The sequence below is a fragment of the Alnus glutinosa genome, chromosome 8 (assembly GCF_958979055.1).
Source record: "Alnus glutinosa chromosome 8, dhAlnGlut1.1, whole genome shotgun sequence".
NCBI lineage: Eukaryota > Viridiplantae > Streptophyta > Magnoliopsida > Fagales > Betulaceae > Alnus > Alnus glutinosa.
Window position 1 is genome coordinate 1,920,137 of NC_084893.1, and position 19,534 is coordinate 1,939,670.

General features: G+C 38.4%; 2 protein-coding genes across 7 annotated transcripts; one reads left to right on the plus strand and one right to left on the minus strand.

The window, feature by feature from the left end:
• Positions 1-9,272: 9,272 nt before the first annotated feature.
• On the plus strand, positions 9,273-12,268 carry LOC133876436 (uncharacterized). The gene is made up of 4 exons (XM_062314716.1): positions 9,273-9,849; positions 10,247-10,678; positions 11,368-11,674; positions 11,793-12,268. The coding sequence occupies exons 1-4, from the start codon at positions 9,415-9,417 to the stop codon at positions 11,936-11,938; spliced, it is 1,320 nt and encodes a 439-aa protein (XP_062170700.1). The 5' UTR covers positions 9,273-9,414; the 3' UTR covers positions 11,939-12,268.
• A 477-nt stretch (positions 12,269-12,745) lies between these two features.
• LOC133874505 (cyclin-dependent kinase G-2-like) lies at positions 12,746-18,254 on the minus strand. 6 transcript variants are annotated; one of them, XR_009901309.1, is made up of 8 exons: positions 16,153-18,254; positions 15,751-15,886; positions 15,562-15,647; positions 15,256-15,367; positions 14,833-15,156; positions 13,607-13,704; positions 13,146-13,250; positions 12,746-12,972 (listed from the first exon to the last, which is right to left on the minus strand). XR_009901309.1 is itself a non-coding variant. In XM_062312343.1 (5 exons), the coding sequence occupies exons 1-5, from the start codon at positions 17,658-17,660 to the stop codon at positions 15,049-15,051; spliced, it is 1,950 nt and encodes a 649-aa protein (XP_062168327.1). In that variant the 5' UTR covers positions 17,661-18,254; the 3' UTR covers positions 14,679-15,048. The 6 variants fall into 6 exon arrangements, 1 of the variants encoding a protein (XP_062168327.1); XR_009901308.1 differs by having other exon boundaries at positions 12,746-12,992; XR_009901307.1 differs by having other exon boundaries at positions 12,746-13,250.
• Positions 18,255-19,534: the final 1,280 nt, after the last annotated feature.

Consider the following 19,534-nt stretch of genomic DNA (forward strand, 5'->3'; position numbering starts at 1 on the left):
TGGCCACAGTTTACCTGCCTGGGTCGCATTGATCGCGTAACCCTAGTACGCATGGCGTAATAGTGTACGTGGGCCCTAACTATAAAAAGTTTTATTTATCAACCAGTAATTTTATGCTTTAAGCAAAATGCCGAACTTATATTTGTATTCTTGAAATTTAGATTTCAATTGTGTTTTGATAATTGTTTTGAAGAAAATGAATTTAACTCAACTGTTTTATAGTTAAGGATTACCTTACTGGGCATTTATCGCTCACCCGTATTTTGTACTTGTTTTCAAGTTATGAGTAGAGAGACCTAGGTGGCCGGAATAGGATCTAGGCTAGCATTAGGATATTGCATTTCATTTACCTTAATAAATGCATCAGCAAAATAAATTTAGTTTTACTTTGGATTTTCATTTATTTTATTGAACATAATTATTCTTTTCGAAATACTCGTTTCGGCATTCATTGAAGCTCTGAGTTTAAAATTATTTTTTCAATAATTTATTTAATTCAACATATTAGCTAGTTTATCTGACAGACCTTATGAATCTTTGCAGTTTTGTGTAAGAAAATGGACAAACCTAACCCTAGCGGTTTGAAGGTGTTACAACGGGGACATCCATTTCTCGGGATAGGGATCGAGTGCAACAAGCTATCTGTATTGCATGTAATATGAGAATCTCGTGTAAGAAGACACCGATTGGGCAGGTGAACAGAGCCCAAGTGTCTTCTCACATGCTGTTGCATGTAATACGGTCCCGTTCATTGCACTTAATCGGAATCCTATTTTTAGATGGAGCTGAGGTTTTAAGGAAAAACTTATTATACGAATATGTGCTTTTGACTTAAGTTTTGTAAATTAACTTTTTACTTTGCCTAAGGTCTCTTAAACTCCCATACTTTGCAATCTTTGCAGAGTATGAAAGTGCTTGATCCTTTCCATCCACTTAGGGTCTGTTTGGGTTTGCGATTTTAAAAAGTGTGATTTAAAATCACGATTTTAAAATGTGCGATTTAAAAAAAGTGATTTTTAAAAACGCAGTTAAGCGTTTGGCAAAATCGCAGTTCAGTATTTAAAATCGCAAATTAGCCTTTAAAATTCTGCGTTTTCAAAAAAACATCATCTTACCTGCGATTTGAAAAAGCAGATTTTCTGCGTTTTCAAATCGCAATTTTTAAAAACACAGTTCCCAAACAATTTATGTTATGCGATTTGGTTTAAAATCGCACTTATTGTCTATAAAATCGCAATCCCAAACGCACCCTTAGAGATACTGGTTCAAGAATAAAGGCTTGAAAAGTGATGGAAATCTAACAGTCTTAATTTGACATATTGCATTTGTTAAGCACCGTATTTATAGTTGCTGTCTCTTTTACTTGCCTAAGCCAAACCCACAAAGATTCCAATTTTCACAATGGCAGACATTAAAGTATTTTTAAATAAAAGGTAAATGATAGAGATAATGTTCAAATTAAACATTTACTTTACTTTGATACCGTGCAGGGATGGCTAAACTCTTAGGCGAAGGGTTCCAATTAATAATTGTATAATAATTTTTTATTTTTTATTTTTTAAAAAAAAAAATTATGACTCTAATATGGTAAAAAATTAATAAGTAGTCTCTAGTCAAAGCCACAATTAATAGTTCTACAATAAAGATTCTTTCCCAATAACAAAATTTTAAGACTCTAATATGGTAAAAAGTTAATAAATAATCTCTAATTAAGGCCCTTATGTATGATAAAAAAAATAAGAATAAAAATTAGAATAATGGGGCCTTCAAAAATATATAGACATGAAAATGAGAATTTATTGGCTCTAGACATGTGATCATTCTATTTCTTTTAATGTGAACAATTTATGTTCATAAAAGAATAGACTTTCCATGAAAGTAAATAATTAGAGGAAACTTCATAAAAGGGTACTGAACTACCACGCATTTTGACGAAAGGGTACTAAACTTAAAAAATTGTCGAACTCAAATATTAAATTATCCGAAACCATCACTTTAGGGTAGTCCGTCTGGTTTCAGCATTAAAACTAAACAGAATCCCAATCACGTGACCTCCACGTGACTTTTTCATCCCTTTCTACCTGTTTTGCCCCTTCAAAAAAAAAAAAACAAAAACAATGTCATCTTTGGTATTCTCAGATCACGTGATGTGTTCGCATCTACTGTTCCAAAAAACTATTTTTCGTGACCAACAAATCGACAGTCAAACTACTATCCACACCCTCCGATTGACCGCCAACCCGACTGCGTCGTCATTGACAACGAGGATAGTGTGGCAAAGCTGTTGGCCAAGTCGGGAACTTCCCCCTCCGAAATCGATGTACTTGTCGTCAACGTCTCCATGTCTCCATGCTCTCCTCGATTCCTTCTTGTGAGAGAGAGAGATAGATAGAGAGAAGAGAGAGCGACTCAGCTCCAGTAGGCCCAACTCACGGCATTACGCGGAACCGACTTGGCCCCCTTCGAGCCCCTAATATCGCACCTAATGTCCTCGTCCAATGAGCTTCGCTCTCAGGCCTAGTCCATCTTCAACCTCTGCAAGTAGACCAAACCCAACTCGCTGTCCCTGAAGCTTGTCCACCTTTTCCAGTCCTCTCCCCATGCGTCCCTTACGTCGGCCAAAACACAGTGAAGATGAACATCAAAGAAGGAAAGGAAAAAAAGCCATTCACCAACCATGTTCATGAACTAAGTGGGTTGTACTCTGTTTATGGAAGTTAAAACAGAGGAATTGAAAGCATCAAATCGAAGGCACATGCCACATTCATTACAGAGGAAATTGGTAGACCATTTAGTTATAATAATTTGTACGTGGCCAATTTATCAACATATACATAAAACAAGTTCCAAAACCATGACCTTAAAGAGCTTTGGAACAATATGGAGTCCCTTAACTTTTTCTTTTTCGGCTGGCGGCTGCGTTCATTGTGAAAGGTTTGCTGTTGCACTTTTTCTAACATGTTCGTCCAATGCCAATGGCATTAAAATATCACTGTTCGGAAAAAAGATGAGCCACAACTTGCTGATGAGCTACTACTGAAATGTGAGAAACATTTGGTTGATAAGAATGTTGTGATGGTGAAACGACATGGAAACCAGTTTCTGAGGACATGTCGTAGTTGGGCTTTAATTTCCACAGGAGCCACAGAAGATGAAGAAGAAGAGAAACCTATGGGACTAGAGAATATAAATGTGACTACGGTTTTGTTTTTTGTTTCTCAGTAGGTTTTGTTTTGTGGTACGTTGTTCTTTGACCTGAGTAGCATTCCCTGCATGGAATATATATATATAGACGACGCAGTGGCAGCTTGCATGAAAATGGAGACTATTTATACAAAGTTCCATCGAAACAGAGAGAGCACAAGCTCTGAAAAACACCAAAACAACAAACCAGCAACTAAACACGGATTTGTCATTCTATAAAGCTGCCTTTAGCCCAGATGCCAAATGATCATAACTTAAATCCTTATTACAGGTACTGAACCGTGGGCGGGCCATTGTCAAAGTAGTGAATCCCTTCGAAATCCCGTTCCACTTTCGGGATAGGGCCAATACTGTTAACGACTTTCTCAATCCCAGCGGAGTCGACGAGCACGTGGGAGGAGTGGCTAGAGACCCACGCCGAGCTCTCCCTGGCATCGTCCATGGCGTCTCGGAGCCCGGAGGTGCACTGGCCACCACACTACGTGGAATCTTCGAGCGCTTCGTTCGTTTTTCAATCTTAAATCGTTTTCCTTGTTTTTTGGTTGTTGTTTGAAATCGAAAATGGCATTTGTGGGCTTGGAGAGAAGTGATCGATTTGTGGATATATATATATATATATAGCGTTCTTGACATGAATACACTGCATTAATTTGTCGAAACTGATGCTCTGTTTTTTCAGCAAAAGTTGTTCTCTGTTGGGGATAAATCCCACTCAACCCGATCCAAATAGGAGATTCAAAAGTCAAATAAGGTCCAAACAGATAAGAATAATGATCAGATAAGAATAATGATCATATCAGAAGTCTAAGAAGATATCAGATCAGAAGTCTAAGAAGATATCCAATTATAAGTCTAATAAAGGATTAAAGTCCAATTAGAACTTTGACAGCAATTCTAGATCAACAAGGAGTAGGAGTCCTAATCCAGGTTTGACTCCACCTCTATGCCTATAAATAGGCTCATACCCCAGGTATAAACTAAGTCTCAATTTTTATGCATAGAGTATTATTTCTCTCACAGAAGCTAACTTAGGCATCGGAGTGGGACCCCCGGAAGGGTCCCTAGGTTTTGTTGTTTTGCAGAGTTATTAAGAAGCGTGAAGAACATCAAAGGAACGTGCAGATTCACACCATACCGGAAACTGTACCAACAGTTTGGCGCCATCTGTGGGAAACGATTATTCGTTCCTCATAAAAGAAAAATAAGATCCAGCATGGTGATGAACACACGTTCCGGAAGCCAGACCAACCGAGAGCCCATAGTCCGAATGGAGCCAGGTATTCAGATAATCAGCAGCCTCCACCGAACCCTCCCCCGGGGGGTGGAGATCAAGATCGCATAGTAGCGTTGGAAGCCCAGATTGAATCCTTAACACAGCGGAATGCCGAGTTGCTGCGCAGGAGGTCGGAACAGCCCAATCCCGAGATGAACAGGGATGAGCGAGAGGAAGAAGATCACAACAGCAACACCAATCCTCGGAGGGAGGATGACCGCCAAGGAGATCTGAGCAGAGTTATTGCCGAGCTGGAGAGAAGGTGCACGTACATGGAGATGGAAAGAAAGGACAAAAGCAGATCCGTAATGGTGGACAAGCTCCTAATGGGTACAGACTCACCCTTCACCAGACGGGTGGCAGACTATCAGCTTCCCAATAAGTTTAAGGTACCCCAAATTCTAAGTTATGCAGGAGACAGAGATCCCTTGGATCACCTAGAGAATTTCAAAGCTCATCTAGACCTTCAAGGGACACCCGATGAAGTAGCATGTCGGGTCTTCCCTCTTACTCTTTCGGGGAATGCCCGAGACTGGTTCAGGAAGCTGCCCCCGAATTCCGTTGATCAGTTCAAGGAATTGTCCAAGATATTCCTAACGGAGTTCTTGGCTTTCCGGACAAGGAAGAAGCCTTCGGGATATTTGCTATCATTGCACCAGCAGGGCAATGAGAGTCTTAAGGAGTTTATGGCTCGGTTCAACCGAGAGAAGGCTACGGTCGAAGATCCGACCGAGGATATGATCTTTGCTGCCATTTATCAGGGAATTTCACCCGATGAGCCTTTGATGAAAAAGTTGATCCTGAAGCAACCGAATACCTTGCAGGGCCTCATGGATAAGGTAGAAGAATTCATTAACCAGGAAGAGACGCTGAAGTCTATGGCCAGTTCTAGACTACCCCGAGAGACAGCCCCAGAAAAGAAATGGAAAGAATTCATAAAAGCTGACGGGGAAGAGCAGAGGCAGGTAAAGAAGTTCAAAGATTACAACTTTACACCTCTCAATGCCGAGATATCAGAAGTCCTCATGGAGATCAAGAGAGATCCGGCGTTTCGGGAACCGCAAAAGATACCAGGTAATCCTCCTTATAGGAATGCAGGGAAGTATTGTGATTTCCATAAACAAGCAGGCCATTACACCGAGAGGTGCGTAACCCTAAGGTTGTTAATAGAAGAATTCATAAAGAATGGCAAGCTGGTTCGGTTCTTGGGAGAAAAACGGAACCAGCAAGGAAATAACAGGCCTCGGAATCATCAGGACTATCAGCCCCGAGATCAGCAGCCACGGGATTACTATCCCCGAGACCGTCCTCAACTAGGCGAGAGGCATCAAGAGAATGATCCCCGAGATGACATGGAAAGAAGAGAGGACCGAAGAAGCAGAAGCCCACAGCATAGAGAGCCGAGGCAACAACAGTATCTGCCCGTGATCCCATAAAAAGGACTCTCGGGAATTTCAGGCTTGCTTTTATTTTTTAGCATTTATATTTGCAAAGAAATATACTTTTATTTTTAATTCAGACTGGACAGAAAATTCCCCAGATTTTGGGAATAAGTATTTTCAGAATAAATGAATAAAGCTGACTTAAGCATCGGAGTGTTCCCGGTCTAGGGACCGGGAACCCGTCGATATCGCTTATTTTGTAGGTAAAGCCGCTCGGATCAGTCCCAGCCGAGTGCAAGAAGAAACTTCTCGGATCAGTCCTAGCCGAGAAGGAGCCTCTCAGATCAGTCCTAGCCGAGAGCAAGAAGAAACTTCTCGGATCAGTCCTAGCCGAGAAGGAGCCTCTCGGATCAGTCCTAGCCGAGAGCAAGAAGAAACTTCTCGGACCAGTCCTAGCCGAGAAGGAGCCTCTCGGATCAGTCCTAGCCGAGAGCAAGAAGAAACTTCTCGGACCAGTCCTAGCCGAGAAGGAGCCTCTCGGATCAGTCCTAGCCGAGAGTAAGAAGAAAACTCTCGGATCAGTCCTAGCCGAGAGTCTCGGATCAGTTCTAGCCGAGACCAAGAAGAAAACTCTCGGATCAGTCCTAGCCGAGAGCAAGAAGAAAGGGGGGTCGGATTTAACCCTCGATTTTTCCAGGTTTTTCAGGAGTTAGCCATTCCAAGAAACAGGGAGAAAACCCTAAGGAAAAACAAGAAAGTAATGGGGGGTAAGATTTAACCCTCAGGTTTTGCAGGTTAGCAGGTTTTCAGAAGGAGACAAAGATCGGGTTTCCTTAGACATGGAATTCCCATTATTCAAGCAAGCTTCGGATAAGGGAATTGGAGGGTAACTGTTGGGGATAAATCCCACTCAACCCGATCCAAAGAGGAGATTCAAAAGTCAAATAAGGTCCAAACAGATAAGAATAATGATCATATCAGAAGTCTAAGAAGATATCAGATCAGAAGTCTAAGAAGATATCAGATTGGAAGTCTAAGAAGATATCCAATTATAAGTCTAATAAAGGATTAAAGTCCAATTAGAACTTTGACAGCAGTTCTAGATCAACAAGGAGTAGGAGTCCTAATCCAGGTTTGACTCCACCTCTATGCCTATAAATAGGCTCATACCCCAGGTATAAACTAAGTCTCAATTTTTATGCATAGAGTATTATTTCTCTCACAGAAGCTAACTTAGGCATCAGAGTGGGACCCCCGGAAGGGTCCCTAGGTTTTGTTGTTTTGCAGAGTTATTAAGAAGCGTGAAGAACATCAAAGGAACGTGCAGATTCACACCATACCGGAAACTGTACCAACATTCTCCATAAATTTTTCAAAATCGTTGAAATCTATCCTTCCATGAACCAAGTCCCATGGTGCTCTGGCGACAGGAGAGTCCCGACCTAGACTGAGATCATGGAGATGACGAGCGGCTCGGTTCGGTACTGGAAGAAGGTGTTGAGAAAGGAGAGGAGCGCGCCTGCACGAGAGTAGGCACAGTAACCAAGTTCGGAAGGTCCGCATGGGGAGGCTTGGGTCGTCGTAGCTGGACACCGTTGGACAAACCTCCTTAATGGGCAACTCATCGTCGCTGCTTTTGGCGGTGGGCTCGGTTTCTAGGGCGGCCATGGCTAGTGTGCACCTGAGAGAAGTTTTTCTGTTTGAGTTGGTAAAGTGAAGAGACAATGAGAAAACGACATCGTTTTTATTTAGCAGATGGGCAAAATGGGTAGCGTGGCTTAAATAAATCATGTGTATGTCACGTGATTGCGATTCCGTCTAGTTTTAACGCCTAAACTAGATGGAATACCCTAAAGTGAGTGTTTAGGATAATTGAATACTTGAGTTCGACAGTTTTTGAAGTTTAGTATTATTTCGTCAAAACGCGTGGTAATTCAGTACCATTTTGTAAAGTTTCCTCTAATAATTAAGGTTCCCAACGTCATAAATTTTTCAACATATATAAATTATTAAAATTTTCACTTGTTTACTTTCCCATTTTCATATTCATGAAAGTCCAACACGCATAACTTTTTCCAAGGTTGCATTGTTAATTTCAATTAAATTTTCAGTAAAACATGGAAAATATTTGTCTCCGGCCAATGTGATCCAACGTCAATATGAATTGAAAGTTGAGAAGATATGGAAAGTCTTAAAAATACATAAATTTCAATTGTTTGCATTGTGCAAAACATATATATTAAACGCACATCACTCACTCTTCAACGTCTAGCATTTTTTTGACATCATATTCCATAACAAATCACTCTTTATAACTTTCAATTTTCTCTTTATTTTTTCCTTCAAGTTCTTGAAATCTTTTCTAAGATAGACAATGTCACAAGAAAGATTAAATAGATTTGTCATATCATCAATTGAAAAGAGAACGTTAAAAAAACTTGAATATAAAAAAATTAGCTAGTAATTTAGAATGTTTTTTAAATAATAATAATAATAGTATAAAAACTAAAGTGAATATTATTTAATTAATATTAACATATAAGAAAAATGTCTCGTTTAAACTCATTGTCTTAAGCCTCCAAAATTTATTTTGTCAACCCTAATACCATATTAAATCACAAATAATTCAAAAAACTTAAATCAATAAAAATAATTAATCTAATTATTTAATTAACACTCTAATATATACTTGTATCTGGCCCTCCAAGGTTTAAAACCTTTTCATTATAAATAAATATTACAATTCAAGTATACCCAAATTTGACCCGACAGAGACCGTTAGGTTTGAAGCTGGCCGGTTGTTGCTTCGGGTCTTCTGGGGGCCCTTTGTGTCGACTTGCCAATGGAGATGGGAATCGCGAAATCTCCCGACCACCAACTCGATCACCAAGTAGTCAGTCATTTTCAATGTCATTGTGCCTTCGGGTTTGGACGTGTGAGCCAACTTTAAAGATCTTCAAGAATCAAGAGATCTCCCACCCGGCCAGTACAACAAAAGCTGTGTGTAAAAGCAGAGGCTTTATTATGTTGTGATTTATATATATATATATATATATATTTCTTAGCGAAAGAATGGATGCAACGGCGGCGTTTGCTGAGGATTGGGATTTCCTATGAGGGTTTTTTTTTTATTGGAGGCTTCTTCTTTGTCGAGCAACTTGTTTCATCCTCCCTTCTGTTTTTTCTTTTTCAAAACAATAAATTAATAAAGAATTAAAATATAAATACTTAAAGTTACGTATATACTTTTTCAAACTAAAAATACCGCCTACAAAAATTACACATACCCTTCAAAGTAGAGAAATGATTTTTCTTTTTCTATAGAAAGTTGGATGTGACCGATGGTTATAATAATATCTTTTGTGATTTCACGCCGACCAAACGGCACGTAACTTGCTTTTTCTCTACTTTTCACCTCCATTACCGATACCGACTGCCAATTCTCTCTCCTTTGAAATTTTGAATCCAAACCCTTCATACTTCAAACCTCACCCTTTGAATCCATGAAATATTAGAACCAGTTTTTTTCATTCAACAACACATTTCTCTCACTTTATGGAAGCTCCCCACAACCAAACAGTAGCCTCTTCAGCCCAAACCCCGCTTATACTAGACACGCACCAACAGGAAGAACTAAATGACGACACCCTACTCAACCACTCCCTCCGCCGCTTAGAAACCTTTCTCAGAATCTTTGGCTTCTGTCAATATTCTGTTTTAAGCTTCACTCTCTCATGGGTCTTGTTTCTTCTCCTGGGTGTTGCGCTTCCGCTTTTGGCTATCGAGCTTCCTCGCTGTTCTGATTGCGAAAGGTATCAGATCAAAAGCTTTGAGCTTGAGATTCTGGTTTCCCAGTCTCTTGTGGCGGCCATTTCTCTGCTCTGCATTTCTCGCAATCTTCGCAAGTATGGTTTGAGGAAGTTTCTGTTTGTGGATCGGTACCATGGTCATAGGGCACAGTTTCGTGAGGAATACTTGCAGAAGATCAACGTGAGCAACCCAAATCCCCTTTTTATAATTATCAAATTTTTTTCTTTCTAGGCTTCCTAGGAATACTATTGAATTTTGTTTATTGCAGTTGGGGTGAATTATAAACTTACAAATTAGGGAAGTCAAGGATACCATAGACTTTTTGTAAAGATGCTATTTCTCTTGAGCTTGTCTACAGACTACAGTTGTTGCTATAACTGGGTCGGAGAAATTTCCGAGAACCCAGTTTATTAACCCAACATGTTTCACTTACATTTTGAACATATATTTATATATCAGTTTAATAGACTGAATCAAACCCAGGTTAGAGGAAAACTTTGTCGTAAGTCTCCTTTTCTTATCTATTCAACTTACACAACAGCAATAGACTTTTGAATTGAGAATTCTTCTTGTTCAGGGTTTCTTCCGCTTGTTGGCAGTGTGGCTATTACCATGTTTCCTTTTGAGGACTGCTCGTGAGGTCATTCATACTGTATATTTGGGCAATGATTCATGGTGGCAATCTGTTGCTACATTCTTTGCCTTGCTGGTACCATGGACTTATTCAGCCATAATCTATCTATCAGGCAGTGCTCTTTTCAATTTGGTCATCAACTTGCAAGTAATACACTTTGAAAACTATGGGAAGCTTTTAGAGAGGGATCTAGATGTTTCAGTATACATAGAGGAACACACTCGTCTAAATCATCATCTTTCCAAAATTAGCCACAGGTTCCGGATATTTCTTCTTCTGGAGTTCTTGTTTGTGACAGCTAGCCTATTTGTGTCTCTAATAGAGACCACAGAAAATCGTGGAATCATCAACTTCACCAATGGCGGTAATTTTGCGGTAAGTGCAGAAAATATGTTCCTTCATAGGTAGTGCTGAGTCATAATGTCTTAAACTAGCCAGTATCATATTCAAGCTCAAAAAGGTATTATCATATCGGAAGGAGGAACACAGAAATTCGAATAGCCTAAGAGAGGAGGTTGTAGGGCTAACCTGTTTCAGACAATCTAAGATGCGGGGTCCACCTAACCGAGCAGGTGGGTCCACAACTCCACTCTCTTAGGCTGTCCTGAATTTTTGTGTTATTTGGGCAATCTAATAACAGGGAATCACAATCCATCAATATTGTATGTAAAAATCCGATAAAAGAAAAAGTTATGCTATCATGGACGTTACACAATCACTTTCATGTTTCAAAGCTTTGTTTTATTGTTGATGCTGAAATCCTCTTGGCTACATCATCACCTCTGACTATGATCCTATGACTGGACTGGGTTATTAATTATAAGGTCTCTACTGTGGAAGGATCAGTCATAATGCACTATATTCTGACGTAGGAAACCTCCAAGTGTGACGCTCAAACAAATTGTTCAGCAACATTTTTAACCACAAGATTTTCTTCTAATAATTCTCGTCTTTTCATAGATTTTATGTGCGTAGAAGCTCCATAGCATTCCCCCACAACAAGGTAATAGTTCACAAACTCGCTTGAGCTTCATTCTTACACTGCTTACATGTGGCTATGACAGGTCTGCTGCATTGTTGAGCTTCTTGGGCTCATAATTCTCCTGCATTCAGCTGCAAAGATTTCACATAGAGCACAAAGTCTTGCATCAGTTACAAGCAGATGGCATGCTTTAGTTACATGCAACTCCAATGATGCTTCTCAACGGGGAATGTCAAACAATGGCGGGGGCTTGGAGGCTGCTTTTCCGGCAGGTCCATTGCCTATAAACTACTCAGAAAGTGATCTAGATTCAATCGATTATGTCCCAGTGCCCACAAATACTCAATTGGCCTCATGCATGTCATCTTATCATAAAAGACAAGCTTTTGGTACGTCAACAAACACTTCTCTTTTTGCCATTCTTCTATATTTAAAGCCAACAATTCCTTGACCATTATAATTATCTCATCATATCATCATTCTAATCAACCTTACTTGGTTCTGCAGTTCTGTATATGCAGTGCAACCTTGGTGGGGCGACCATATTCGGATGGACGGTCGATAGGGCACTCATTAACACAATTTTCTTCGTTGAACTCTCGCTCGTTCTTTTCGTACTCGGGAAGACCATATCTTTCACCACTACCACATGACAGTGTGTTAGGAACGTACACACTTGGAAAACAGTGGCATTTTTCTGTCCTTGCTTTTTCCAAGACCAGCAGTAGCACCAATTCCGCCAGCAAGAGTGGAACTATATTACTGCTAGGTATTGTTGCTACCTCCGATCCAGATTTCAAATGGCGTTCATGTTTGTCATAATATTGCTGCTAGGTATAACCGACTCAAAGACCAATTATACTGTTGGGCTAATACTTGTGTAATTAGAGCTCTCTAAATTTTCTCTAAATTTTAGTTCAAGAATCTAATTTTTTAATTTTATTTCACTTTTAAAAGACTTCCTGCATCAAGCTCTTTAAATATTTCTCTATTTCAACTAAATATTAATATTTTATTAGTTTTAAGCAACCACTCCTAACAAATGGAGAGAGAGAAAAAAAGTAAAAAATGAAATTAAAGGATAAAGAAATAATAAAATATTAAATAGCTTATGAAATTTGTGAGTCAAATTTGAGATGAGACTTTGACGAGAGCCAAAATAGAAAATTTAAAGAGAGCTTGTTCGAGTAAAGTAAACTCGATAGAAGCTCTCAGTTAACAAGAAACTGCTAAAGATAAGGATTGTTATAGTAGATTTTTATTCCAATCTTGAAGACAATCAATAATTTCACTTTTTTTGTGGAATAGTTGTCTAATCATTTGGTTCCAAAGAAAGAACTTCGAATCCAACTTTGCTACTATTACTTGGCGGTTTCATTTTATGATTTTGCTTCAAAAGAATCCACCTTTGCACTCGTGTATGCATTAATAATAGTCTTATTAATGGAGTACAGAAATAATTTTATTTCACGGAGGGAAATAATTTTTTAGGCCAGATGATTGAATAACCACAAATCAGGATTTTCACAAAACTTGTATTATACATAACTTATCTTTATCCAGTGTCAATCTCCGCGAAATTCCCAGGGAAATTTTAAGCATTTCCTCTCTCAACAATAATAACATCACAGTCCTGGGAACCTTGGACCTACGTTTCATGATCATCATCGGCCGGCCCCAAAATGTGCTGGCTTTGATTGGGGAAAACTATAGACACAGCGCAACACGGCAAAAGACAAGTGTTAGATTGCGCAAGGATCTTATAGGTGACAACTTGAAATGATGACTGTTTGCTGGGAAGGCCTGGGCTATTTTAATTCAATTCTTAAAAGGCATCAAACCATTCAGTAACAAACTTACCATCAACGTATAATAAATTTGGGATGCTCCCTGCAATCAGATGACTCCCTTCAAAGAGAAATATTACTTTCCAGGTGATAAAATACACCTTTTAGCATTCTAAACCTGTTTAGAATTGCATTGAGAAATAAAAACTTTTGTCCATAGAAAAAATTTCATTTTCAAATTTTTCCAAAACAGTTTCTGGTCAAGTCAACAAAGTGCTTTTAAGTTTTTTCCCAAACCGACGCATATTTGCCTGGCACAGATTTTTATGTACGAAAATCATTTTTTAAGATCCTAAATGCAATCTCAAACAAGCTGGAAGAATATTTTACTACTTTCTCTATAATGGTGTCTCCAACCGGTGATAATTTATTAGGAAAACTTTCGACGATAAGTAAAAAATGTAAAGACTGCAGCTAAAATAGAAACAAACAGTATGCCATAAGCACTCCAGAAAGAGCAAGTTATGAACATACCAGCCAATTGCTTGCCCGAATATGATATAGTTACAGGACAAGATACCTCGGCTTTGTATGTGGAACGAAGCTTTGTTACCACAGCAAGTGATTAATTCCTAACTCATAGATCGACACAGACAGAAACTAGTCAATAAATAAGAAAATAATAAAAATAAAATTCAAAAGAAATGTGAATGACAAAAAACATGTAAATGAGGCATCATGGAGGGTAGAATACACAATTTCTATCATTATCAATACAAACATATTACAAAATGCAGGAAGATAATCTTTTTCTTTTCTTTTCTTATTTTTTTATTTTTTATATTGGCAATAATGAAGAAATCAATAACCTATTAAAATGCAGAAATCACTGTATACATACATATTGCAACCAGAGTACCAAACAAAATCAACACTTGACAGAGGCATTGGTAAAAAAGAAATGTTTGGTTTCTATTTTTTTTGCTCATCTTTTGTTTATCTTCGACTCATAAATTCAATGGTGCATTTGCAAAAGACTTGGACAAGTGATGAATGTGTAACAGTTAAATATACCTCACCTTCCTCCCTATCCACCAAACACCGAGTTAAATATGCTAGGGTTGAAAATGCAATGACAGGACACAAAATTTCGAACAGAAACATAATATGGTAAGCTGCTTCAGCTGTGTTAAACTAGGTTCCGAAGACTTCTCTTCCACATCCAAGAGGTCACAACTTACTAAGCCACCTGTCATAACTCTACAGACCACATAAAGATCTTTCATGTCAATCATATCGAGTACAATCAATTTAAAAATATATATATATATATATATATATATATATATATATATATATATATATATATATATATATTTCCTATTTATGTAATTTTTATTTATTTGGAAAGCTAAGGGCATAGAGATTTTGCATCTCAACACAAATATACTTATTTTGAAAATTTTAATAGTAGTGGATACTGGATACTGGATACTGGATACTAGATACCCATTTCCCTGTTTACTAAATCATATGCAATTTTTACCGAGGAAGTCGATCATCACAATCATCAACAAAAACATAATTAAAGAGAAAGAAGAAGCGGTAGGGGTAAAAACAATACTGTATTGATATTTACAGCCATAGTTTCATCATTTACAATTAGGTATTCCCGAAATATGTAAAAGAGTTTCAATTGGAACAAATCTTGGGAAGGATTGCAGATTCAAAAAAATAAAATGTCAGTTGTTATTTCACACCTTCCCAAAGACCACTGCATCAATCCATGAATCTTGGCCAGGTAAACCATTCGAGTTCATTGCAGCTCCTTTCTCACTGCTCCTCTAAAAGATCCTGACTCTTTGTTATTCTTGCAGATGCCAAACAATTAGGTGGACACATAGGTCGAAAAAGAAGCAATTGCATAAAGCGAGAAATTGCTCTATTAAGTACTATCAAGCTGCCAGCTAACTACGCTACCTCTCTTGACCATGCCAAACAGGAAAATTAAGCTTGAAATCAGATCTGGGAAGAGGAACCTCGCGAAACCAGTCATGATTGAGAGCAGCCTCTGCTGTTATCCGCTGCAAAGACAAGAAAAGGTCTTCATAAATCTCATGAACATATAAATTCCTACATGGTGGAACCAAACTTGAATTCAAAGCTTTGAAAATAAAATTTACCTTCTCGGGATCATAAGCTAAAAGTTTGCTCAACAAGTCAAATCCCAAATTAGAAAGAACTGGAGATCCTGTGAAGGATCTGGCAGGAAACTTCTTCCGCAATAGATTATGCCTGAAACAAATTCACTAATTATTACTACAAGTGCGAAAATATGCTAATAACTAAAAATTCCTGTAGACAACAGAGCCTGAGCAGATTCATCCAAGGCAATAAGCTTGGGAAACACTGCCACAAGGGGATTATAAAGAAAGAAGAAAGTCAACTTAAATTTAAGATTAAGATTCATAAAGATATAATATACTTACATTTGCTTTATATTTGGTCTAACTCCTGGCAATTTTGTTAATCCAGGCCAAGTCTCTTCATTTGGTGCACCAAGAATTTGGAAAATCTGTAACATTTTAACCCATTGCGTTACTGGAAAAACCCAACATATAACACAAAACAGACAATGTGGGGGGAAAAAAACCCGACTAATAGGAAACAAGAATAACCTTGCCAAGCTGATCAACTTCATTTTTCCCTTTGAAAAGTGGTTCCTTTCCCACCAACTCAGCCATTATGCATCCCACTGACCACATATCAATAGCAGTTGAGTACTGTTTTGTGCCTAGCAGAAGTTCCGGTGCTCTGCAGAGGAGAACAACACAATTATTTGATGTTGCTAAAACTAATATGTAAGAAAATTTAAAAGACAATAAAATAAAAAATAAAATAAAACAGCAACTATACGCCCAAGAGGGAAAAAAAAAAGGGCGGGCTTATAATGCAACAATCATAACCAGGACAAAAACCAAATCCCTATGTTAACTATACAAGCTCCGGACAAGTATGCAAAAAAAAAAAATATATAGTAAGATTATGATTGCTGATCTTAAAAAAAAACAGAAGCACACCTGTACCAAAGGGTGACCACAACAGGTGTAAATGGCTTCAAGGGGCTCCCATACTGGCGAGACAACCCAAAGTCGCATATTTTCAACTCACCCTCCTTGCTCACAAGAAGGTTTGATGTCTTCAAATCTCTATGAAGCACCCAATTGTCATGAAGATACTTGACACCCTCCAAAAGCTGTAGCATCAAGCACTTAACCTCGCTTATACTAAAAGGCTGTTTCATATCCCCCAATAGACACTTGAGGTCATATTCCATGTACTCCATAACCATGAAAACAGTATCAAAGTCATCCAAGACAACTTCTTTAACATCAACGACAGAAGGGTGATTAAAAGACGAGAGAATATTTATTTCCCTCAATGATGACAAAGGGAAACCACCCTCCTTTTCTATACCCATCTTCACCTTCTTCAAGGCCACAATTTGCCCCGTCTTCTTATCCTTGGCTTTATACACAATCCCATAAGTGCCTTCGTTTATTTTGTTAAGCATTTCAAACTCATACACACTTCTGCAACCTTGAAGCATGTTTATGCCTCTTTGGGTACGGAGGCTAGATTCTTCAATCTGAAGGGAAACACCATTGTCCTCTGAGTCTGAATCTGACATGTTAAAACCAGCATCTTGTTTGCAATCAACATCCATAGAATCAACGTCTAAAGACTCATTTTCACAAAATGTATCTCGACTAACATGTGCCACAGTGCGACCTTCTCCATCAGAGCCAAATGACCTAGCCCTTCCCTCTCCTGAGCTTTCTATTTGAATCTCCCCACTCTCAGGACTCGACCTCCTCGAGTCAGGCAAATCTTCATTAACCCTCGGAGAATCACAATCAGATGCCCACCTTGACATTGCAATATTCCGTGCTTGAGCAAACTCGTCATCTTCCACATGGTCATGTCCATAGTCATCATCCCCAAATCGCTCTGAAGGCAACAAAGGAGACAAATTCGCTGGAGAACTGAACTCAGAAAAACCCACCAACTCATCTGCCACAGCAGGCTTATCTGCCGAATTCTCCAATCCCAGAATATCATCTCCTGAGACAGCAGGTTTCAAAATACCCACATCAGAAGCATCATCAAATGCCACACCATCCGTACTGGATGCTGACTGACAAGGAGGAGACAGCAGAGTAACTGGAACAACTCTGTTCTTAGATGAAATCCTCACATCTTTTTCTTTTCTATCCCATATAATTGGCGAGAACTTCCTCTTGTTCTCTTGAGGCAGCAGAACCCTATCTTCGTAATCTGAGACTTCATTAACTCTAGACAACTCATCATGCTTTCTCTGTTCGGTTCTACCACCAAACACGCCTCTTCTAGACCCTGAATCGCGAGCTTTTGATGAATAATGGTATCCATTCTTGTGTCTGGCACCAAGATCACGGTCCCGACCGAATTCCACAACACAGGAACCATTCCTGTAATAATCACGCTCTCTTTTGGAATGCCTATAAAATTCCACTCTCCTTGAAACATCAACTCGCCCTGCCGCCATGTGATTCACAACCAGAACTCTTCTCAATCAATAATCAAACTCAGAAAATATAAGAAACACAAACCCTGACCAGAGCCAAAAAAATATCCCAAGTTTCCAAACCCAAACCCCCACAAATCAACAATTCCAGAATACAAACAACCAATCCCCAAAATCAGCAATTTTTTCTTTTTGTATGTAGTTTAAAACTATGAAACCCAAACCCTAACCAACCCTAACCCCAAAGCAACAATTAAATTTCTTTCACTTTTCTTTAAAGCATTTAATAGAGACTGTATATGAAAATTAGTACAAACACTATCAATAATTCGTGAAATTCAGTAACAAATATCAGATTTAGGCAGACAAAATCGGAGATTTCAGCTAACGAATCAGGTCACGAACGAAACCCTAGAAATCAATACCGTGCTTTTATTTGGTAGCGTCGCCCTGAGAAATTCACAGGTAATCGAAAGGCCTTACCGGTGAGAAAAGAAAGAAAGAATCTGAGTAGCGACGACCGAGATCGAAGAGAGAGAGAGAGAGAGAGATTCGCCAATCGAAACACGCACCTTCAGAGGCCTCTTCGTGTTTCGTATACGCGTTTTGTGGTTGCGGCTGTCTTTGCGGTGGTTTATATATATATATATATATAATATTATATATATCCTCTATAGAGGCGGTTTAGTATCAATGTTAGCCTTTTGGGCTTTAGGAATTAGCCACTTATACCAACCTTGAATTTTGAGGCCCTATATTTCGAAACAATGCATTTTTTTAGCCCAAACCCAAATAGAATTTCGAGGATAAAGCTTTTCTTAAAATTAAGTTTAAAAAGTTATTTTAATTTAGTCTATTAAATTAAAAATAAATAAAAAATAAATTATATGATTCTCATGCTTTAAGAACATATATCAGTTTAATATATTCCATCAATGTAATTTGAAAAATAATTTTTTCTTAACTTCAAGATTGGATTCTTGATATGGTAATAAAATGTAGTTAAATAGTTTAAACTTTATCATCCTATCACGGATTCTCTAAAGATGATATGTTGAGAATATTATATGATTAAAACTAATAATTAGTTTTAACGAATCCAAGCTTAAAATTATCAACAGAAAATAAAAATAAAAAAGAGTAATGCTATTTAGTAAACTATTATATGATTGTTATACAACTTGATGATGTGGCAATGAAAATAGGTCATTAGATCAACACTTACAAATAAAATAAAATAAATCAATGACTGATTTTCGCTGCCACACCATCCTAATTGTATGATAATTTACTAAATAGCATTACTCAAAACAAATTATATGATCTTAATCACTTATATTTTTTTTTTTACATATAATGGTGTACTTTTTTCGTAACACCCTGGTCCTATATTGGGAAGATGAGTAGCTTCGTCCAGCCTCATCTTTCTGTTCTTCTCCACCCACACTACAAATAGGTTTCTTTCTTCTTCATTGTCTCTCAGTCTCTTCACCTCACGCCTCTCTCTCACTCTATTCTCTGTCAAGAATGCATGAGTAAACAAACAAAAAACAAAATCCTCAAAAGGCTGAAACCCATCAAATACACAAAATCCTCAAAATGCATATTCCACAAAATCTTCAACCCAAAAACATTGAATATTCCACCACTACCTCAACAATCCTCAAAATGCATATTCCACCACCACCCACTGATCAAGATTCACACTCCACAACTCAACCTCCTTGTTGGGGAGAATATTGGCCTTCTCGGGTGCCAGGCCCAACCCGAGAACCAGGCCCATTGGGTCCACCCGACCAGGTCCAAACGTTCAAGAGAGATTAATCCATCCGGGCCCAATCCTGTCATTTGGGCCCAACCGGTTCAACCGACCTGACCCGAATGTTTTGTAACAC